The 7,723-nt window shown below is 47.6% G+C and overlaps 2 protein-coding genes across 2 annotated transcripts; both read right to left on the bottom strand.

Moving 5' to 3' along the window:
* Positions 1-1,294: 1,294 nt before the first annotated feature.
* LOC310859993 (acyl carrier protein-like) lies at positions 1,295-1,723 on the bottom strand (the record flags this gene model as incomplete). The annotated part of the gene is made up of 1 exon (XM_083766757.1): positions 1,295-1,723. One exon carries the CDS (start codon positions 1,721-1,723, stop codon positions 1,295-1,297), a length of 429 nt encoding a protein of 142 aa, XP_083622883.1.
* A 602-nt stretch (positions 1,724-2,325) lies between these two features.
* LOC310859994 (translation initiation factor eIF2 assembly protein-like) lies at positions 2,326-3,399 on the bottom strand (the record flags this gene model as incomplete). Its single annotated transcript, XM_083766758.1, has 1 exon — positions 2,326-3,399. One exon carries the CDS (start codon positions 3,397-3,399, stop codon positions 2,326-2,328), a length of 1,074 nt encoding a protein of 357 aa, XP_083622884.1.
* Positions 3,400-7,723: the final 4,324 nt, after the last annotated feature.

Here is a 7,723-nt window from a genome sequence, read left to right on the forward strand (position 1 = left end):
TCAATTTTTCAAAAAAAATAGCAGACCTACAAGCTCGTATCGCGCCACTCGGCGGCGCGATATGAGCTTGTAGATCTGCTATTTTTAAATAGCTAAAGCACAACGTGATGCTAACACCAAAATGGGTTCCCGTTCAGAATGGGTTAATGGCATCTCTATCTCTGGGACCCCAATTTATATTGTAAAATCTGTTTCTATGCTGTATCAGTTTGTTAATTTAACTCTATCATCATCAACAATATCATTTAGGTGGGGACACCCTGGAACTCACTCAAGGACCCCTATGAGTCTCCGGACCCCACTTTGGGAACCACTGCTCTACAACAGAGATATAAAAACCTAGATGCCTCATTGGTCACTGCAGTTAATTGGAGGGACCTGATTGGCCACTGCAGTTCATTGGAGCGACCTGATTGGCCGCTGCAGTTCATTGGAGCGACCTGATTGGCCGCTGCAGTTAATTGGAGCGACCTGATTGGCCGCTGCAGTTCATTAGAGCGACCTGTATTTCACTGCAAGGTGGAAATCAAGCAGAAGTGCGTTAGGCAGGCTGCATTGATGCCAATCAAGTGGCCAATCACAGTGTGTCTTTTCCGGGTCTTATCAATTCAATCCATAACTTTATGGGAATGAGAAAAAAATGGTTTTACATCGCCTCTGATTGGCCCACTGAACGCCAAGCTTCCATGTGCATCACAGAAGCTCACGTCCTCTCGAGATACCCCCGGCCCAGAGTCGAAGGAGGCGTCTAGCCCATTTTTGGGCGGGAACCCCTTTTGGTGTTTTAAGCATTATGTTATACTTTAGCTATTGAAAAAAGCAGATTTAAAAGCTCATAGCCGCGATACGAGCTTGTAGATCTGTTTTGTTTTTTTACGTGAAAATGTGGCACAAACTTTGAATATACATTCTTTCAGAGCGAACATTTTTAACTCAAATCTTTGCTTCTGGGTGATCCCTGAAACAACACATGTTGAGATGGGGTCGGAGGCCAATTACATATAATTGTTGGGGGTCCTTGACATGAAAATGTTTGAGAACCACTGACATAGAAACATAGGGTTTCTCTCAGAGCATACCGTATTTACACACACCTCGACAGTGGGTGCAGGGCCAATAAGATAATTGTGGAAGGAGGTAGGGCCATTCTTTTCGTAAATAATTACTTCATTTAATAAATAAACGACAACGTATCGATCTTGACAGATCTTCGTCAGGTCAGTATGGAATTTGTAGAATCGCCCTCAGGTCTCAATGGGCTAGACACCTGTCTATGATTTACAATGTCCTCTTGCTAAATAACGGACCTATCATAGACGTCCTTCTTGCGCGTGACGTACTCCACGATGTCCTCGGCACACGTCAGCTTCTCTGCGTCCACGTCTGGGACCTCCAGGCCAAATTCGTCCTCCATGGCCATGATGACCTCCACCTGGTCCAGGCTGTCCAAGCCCAGGTCCTTCATGAAGCCCGACGTGCTCCGCAGCTTCTCTGGGTCGATCTTGTCGTAGAGCGCCAGGACGTGCATGACGCGCTCCCTGATGATGGCCTCCGGGGCGAGCGGGCGCCCGGACAGGTCCCTGCAGTACCGTCGGAAAGCCGCACCGGTGTTCCGACGTTGGGGCGCTGGCAGCAGGGTGGTGGTGGTGGCGGCTCTGATGGCGAGGTGACCCTGGGAAACCCTGGCCACGGAGCGGACACATTGCAGAACACGACACGCCATGACCGTAGGTGATAGTTGTCACTCTATTCGGCGTATGAGCTCTTATCACGATGGGTTGTGTAGTTCTTATTGCATGGTGGAAGCTCTGGGTGAGCGGGGCTGCAACATACAGATCATATATAGATAATTTGTTGATGTAGCTTAGTGTGACATCAGCAGCGGTGATCAACCACTCCATTCATGGAGTGGTTGCACGTTTCAATGGCAATCAACTGTCAGCATTTTGACCACCAGGGGTCAAAATGGATCTTGGGTATGTAACCCTCAATGGTCTATCTGGGACTTGGGTGTCGCCCAAATTAATTGGGCGGAACCAGTCTATGGGCGGAACACAACAGTGGTACCGTACAAGGTATCTGCACATCCAAATTGACAAATATTATAAGAAATAGGCAAACATAATGAAAGTAGCCATTCTACAAGCTTGTAGTTTGCCTATTTTCACGATATTATCTGTGGAACTGAGTCAGACTAAATGTAATGCCTTTCAGGTGCAACCCTCACTCTTAGTGTGTACAAATGGAACCAAACGAATCCTTAAAGGGTCCATTTGGCTCCATTTATACACTCTCGGAGTTACAGACTTGTATTCACAGTCACGGTTATGCCCCTTCCTCCTCCTCCTCCTCTTCATCAGAGTCCTCCTGTCGGCCGTGCTGCAGTTTGAGGAAGTCGACGAGCTTGTGGGCGTCCTCGCCGGTGGACAGCTCCACGATGTCCCGGGGGAATGCGTAGCTCAGACACGGGCTCGGCTGCACCGCCACCTCGCCGGTGATGTAGCGGAATGCCGGCCCGCCCTCTCCCTGCGGGCAGACCTCGCCGCCGCCTCGCTGCTGCCGACCGGCCGAGAGGAGGTTCCCCGAGGTGAGCTCCTCCCACGTGAACAGCAGGGGGTCCGTGACCTCTCCGAACGGGTTCAGATCGATCAGCCACACTTTGCCCCGGCTGTCTCTGTAGACATCCAGCACAAAGTCTTCTTCGTCCAGAAACTTGTGCTGGACGTTCTGGCAGAAGAACTCCCCGACGGACTGCGAGATCTGGCCTCGCTGCTCAGAGATGTACAGGTAGTGCTGGGTGTGGTCCCGCTGGGAGATGCCCACCAGTTTGTTTCCCTTGACGAAGCAGCGGAATTCGCCTCCGGCGTTCAGCTCGCTCCACTTCCTCAGCACCAGCGAGTAGGCGATGGGTGGGGCCGGCGAGTCGACGTCGCTGCAACGAAGAAAGGGCTGCGTGAGGTCGTGGGTCACGAAGTCGGAACTCTTCAAGAGCAAGAATACGTCGGCCAGAGTTTGACACTGGAGGGAGTTGTTCAGGGCGATCCAGCTGGCGTCCCGCGGTGCACTCCAGTTGAGCTTGGGAAAGACGCGTCCGCCGAGCACCTTCACAGCCTCGAGCACTTTGGATTTAAATTCAGGGAACTCCGGCGCTGAGGCGGTGGCGGTCGTCTCATCCTCCGACCACCGAACGTCCTCCTCATCCTCATCTGAATCGCCGTCGTTCGTCCGCGTCCACTGTGTGACGTCATCAAAGGCTCCGGAAACTACCAGAGTTCCATTGTCCAGTAAATAGTCCAGTACGTTTTGAGGCAATGGCAGAATGACACTTTTAATCGTGTGCTTCTTGAATATCGGATACCAAACGGAAAACTGGCAATTGGCAACATGCTCCTTCTTCATGCTGGAATTCCTACCATAAGAGTGTAAAAACCTAAGAAGACACAAACTTGCTTATAAAGAAGCTGTGGTGGCGTGCTTGTGGTCAGGATAGGTCCATCGTGCCCGAATATGGAGCCAGAGAAGACTGATTAGCAGCAGTGGTAACCATAGCAACCCGGGTAACCATGACAGGAGTGTGTCCCACAATCTTAGTCAATCTTAGTCTTAGATGGGAGAGGCGCAGCTCAGCTCTGCATTACTTCCCTGTGAGAAAATATTAACAATATTGGCCTACTATATATATATATATATATATATATATATATATATATAATATACAGCCTTCATGAAGTTGGATCACCAAAAAACAAAGAAGAAAGAATGAGAAGAAGGCTATATGCAGGGCTGCACATAGGAGGTGTGCCAGTGCACATGCCTCGTCAAAATAAAAAATGCGCTGTCAATCAAGCGCCGGGAAGCGCTTCTGCGTACCAACAGCTGGGGCCGCCAAGAATGATAATTATGGCCAGAATACCCACTAGTAAATTCTGTGGCGAGAGCATTTCCCACCGACTGCCACTCAAAGTGGCTACTGGCCAATCACAGCACGTCTTGCGAGAGTGCACTGGCCATTGTGGCAATTCACAGCGCGTCCTTACTCAAACGAGGGAGGATTCCAAATCCATGCATGCTGCTTGCTACTGGGAGGAGGAGGACAGGAGTTTACTACGGAGAAAAAGTTACCTGACACATTATTCTATTTTTTTTTTAAATTTTATATTTTTTGTCCCACGATTTTGTAACCCATTTTTCACCCCTGTGTCAATCATCCTGTGATGTGATCCTGGGCTCTACACACCCTCCGCCAACCTAGGGAGAGTAACGGACTTAACTCATGCTTCCTTCATGCTTGAGTGTCCAAGTTGCTCCTTTACACCTGACAGGGGGGAGTTTCCCTGGTTGGACGTAGCGCGTGGAAGGAACACGTTATTCCAACCAGTTCCTTTCCCCTCCATCAGGCGTCCCGGCTGGCCAGGGGGAGGCAGTTTAGAGACCAGGATTACTGCATGTTTTTGTGAGGGTACCTACCCTAGGGGACACGGGGAGAACATGCAAACTCCACATAGAAAGGCCCTTTCGCCAACCCCGCCTTCGGGTATGGGCACTGATGACGCACAGGAGGAAACACGCCGCCAGCACCCACAGCGCCCGAGCGGGAATCGAACCCAGGACCTTCTAGCTGTGAGGCGACAGCACTACCAACTGTGCCACCGTGCCCCCCTTGACACATTATTCTTAAGGCCTATTCATAGTCTGGATTTTCGGTGGTGAGGTGACCACCGCTCCGGTGGTGAGCTGACCACCGGAGCTGAAATAACGTTGAGCGGTGGTGAGTAAAAACAGAGAGAAGGGCTGGAGCGGTGGCGGTGGTTTGCTCTTCACCGCGGCTCGTGACGTCATGTTGTAGTTCGGTGGTTAACCCACCACCGAAAATCCAGACTATGTATGAGCCTTTACAGTATTAAAGCCAAACTGTTGTCAAAATGTCCAAGAAGCAAGCGCCATTAAGAAATTATTTTGGTGTTCCAGCACCACCACCTCCAAAGAGACGCCAAACGGAATCACCACCTGAACCGCACAGAAAACGTGTGTTTGCAGAAAAGTGGTCGGATGCTGTCGGCTGGCTCCAAACTAATGCTGAGCACAGCGAGATGTGGTGCAAAATATGTCGTGAGCATCCCAATCTGGCCGATAAAAACTGCACCTTTTATACAGGGACAAATAATTTCAGTCACACAGCTTTTATCGTAAAGTCGGGTAGTGTACTTTTTTTTTTTTGCACCGAGGAGCCATGTGTGTCTGACTGTCTGACTCTGTGTTGACTGTGTACATCGCCTCGGCTAAAAACAAAAGGGAAGGCTGACGTATGCTTCGCCGTAGGCTACGACTTGTCGTATGTTAAACAAATAGCTGATCTGCAATCTCACAACGTGTCGCCTCCGCAACGCGTTGTGAGCTAGTAATCGGCTATTTAAATAAAAAATGAAAAGTATCTAAATATTGCTTTGATGCTCATATTATCCTTAGGAAGTATTACGAAGTTTGTATTAGAATATGCATATAGGGCTGGAATACACATGCAACTCTAGATTTGTTTTATAATGGGATGAATCTAGAGTTGCAATACTCTCCATTGACTCCCCAGTCCCCATTTATCCAATAAATATCGTTTAGCTATAAGTTATTCATGCATCCCTCTTTTATCCATCCGGCGAGATGGGTTGCTGCATTTTAGGAGCACGAAGTAACTCCTCCAGGTGCTCCTCTGAGTACTAGACCAAAAAAATTGTGTGCAGCCCTGGCTATATGGCCAGATAATTCCTGCGTTGTCTGTAGACCCTCTCGGCACGGCGGTGGCGTCTCTCGTATTCTCTACCTAGAATGTAGGCCTACTCCATTCTACCACAGGTCGTTTCGAGGAAGCAATCTGATTGGTTGAAACAGCCTTCTAGCCGGTGGTTAAACCAGCACTGTTCACCACCTAATCAAAACAAATAATTCAGCCGCTCTGTTCTCCCAGAGCGCTAGCAAACTTGGTGGCTAGGCTAGCTAGTTTATTGGGACATTTGTGGTCGTAGTGACTACATCTGTCATTAAAAATATATATTCTTTCAGCGATTTTCTTAGTTTTAAGGGTAACTGTGGTAGAATTGCAATATTACACTCAAGGGTGTGGGTTAACGTGATTATTTCCACTTCAGTGATGCTTGCGGAACTCGACTCGTCTCGTTCCTGACCGCATCCCTGTCGTGGCAATAATCACGTTAACCCACACCCTCTCGTGTAATATTGCTTAATTGTTCTCTCTCAGGCTGGACATGTGAGAGTGGTGGTATTTAAACTGTGACCGTGATTGACTGACGTCAGGACGTGGAGTAGCGTGTGTGTTCATGTGTTCCCAAACTCCCCATGCACGTGCATTTGTGTAGGCTACCAACTGCGCGCTCGTGTAAAATCAAACATTGCTCTTTGCATTTAAGAGGTGGTCAGACCCAGGTGGAATCGTTATGCGCAGTGTTTTTAGGTCAGGGGGCTTAATAGCAGAATGCGCAAAGCGAATAAAATTTACATATGGACACTCCCCCAATGCTAAAATATTCAGGAACGTGGTATGCCATATGTGTGTGCGTTCAACACGGCTTGCATAATACGAAAGGGCGCAGAGCGAGGCCAAATTCTGTATTACCAAATGGGTTTAGTAATATGATTTGACCTGCTTAATAGACGTCATAGTGTGACATGCTGACAGACAATGATATAAACATGTTCCACTTCCAGTCACAATTTAGGTGGCTTTTAAAATGCGGTACTTATTCCTTCATTAAAAAAATATGATTGGCACCTCATAAGTGTAAATATAGTATAGCCTACAATTGAAACTTGCTACTGCAGTGATTTTATCCTGTGTTCAATGTGTTTCGTATAATGTGTACGAAAATATCCGTTTTGCAAAAGATCCAGAGTAGTGTGCATGGGCCTAAGTGCAGCACTTGAGGAAATGTATTTAGTTCCTTTACGCCCCTGGCCTTGATTAGCCTGATTGGTGTGAGTGTCCTCACATGTGATGAACAGCTGAGCCTGGTTTGGTGACGAACTCCAGAGACTATAAAAGCAGGCTCTCTCAGTGTGTTCAGATATTGCTGGAGTTTAGTTGTGGCTGCAGGTTGTCTAGAGTAGACTGTCTCTCTCAGTGTTTTGCTGGAGTTTGGAGTTTATTTAGTGTGTCTGGTTCTTAGTTGTCTGAATCAGGGGTCATCGCCATGTTGGCTTGTGGTGGACATTTTTCATGTATTTTTTTAAATAAAACGAGCAGACGATAATATGACCAGAAACACAAAGAGATAGCCCCGAGTATAAAAATGGACCAGTATTTGTACACTTGGAGGTACGGTGGTCCTGGTCCATTTGAGAACCACTAGTACTAGTTGAACTCACTACAATTCCCATAGGCCTAATGCTTTGGTCCACTGCCCCTCCTTGTGGATAGGGGGAGGGCTGTCTTACTGAGACAACATGTAGTCCAGGAAATAAGTGAGCCCAGTGTTCATGACATCATGGAGTTCATGGACACTTTGAAATACTAAAATATCAAAAAACACATATTACCCACATAAAACCCCCAGGAAAGTGTGTCTTGTCACCCAAACATCATTAAAATAAGATCTGGTTGCAAAAGATGTGAAGTGGCCCTTTAATAATACCCACTTTGATGAATTCCTTGGGCCCAAATAACACAGAAAAGTGTTAATTTGTATGTTTAGTTTAAGAGTATTTTGTGTTAGCT

Source organism: Protomyctophum parallelum (assembly GCF_964188405.1).
Source record: "Protomyctophum parallelum genome assembly, chromosome: 6".
NCBI lineage: Eukaryota > Metazoa > Chordata > Actinopteri > Myctophiformes > Myctophidae > Protomyctophum > Protomyctophum parallelum.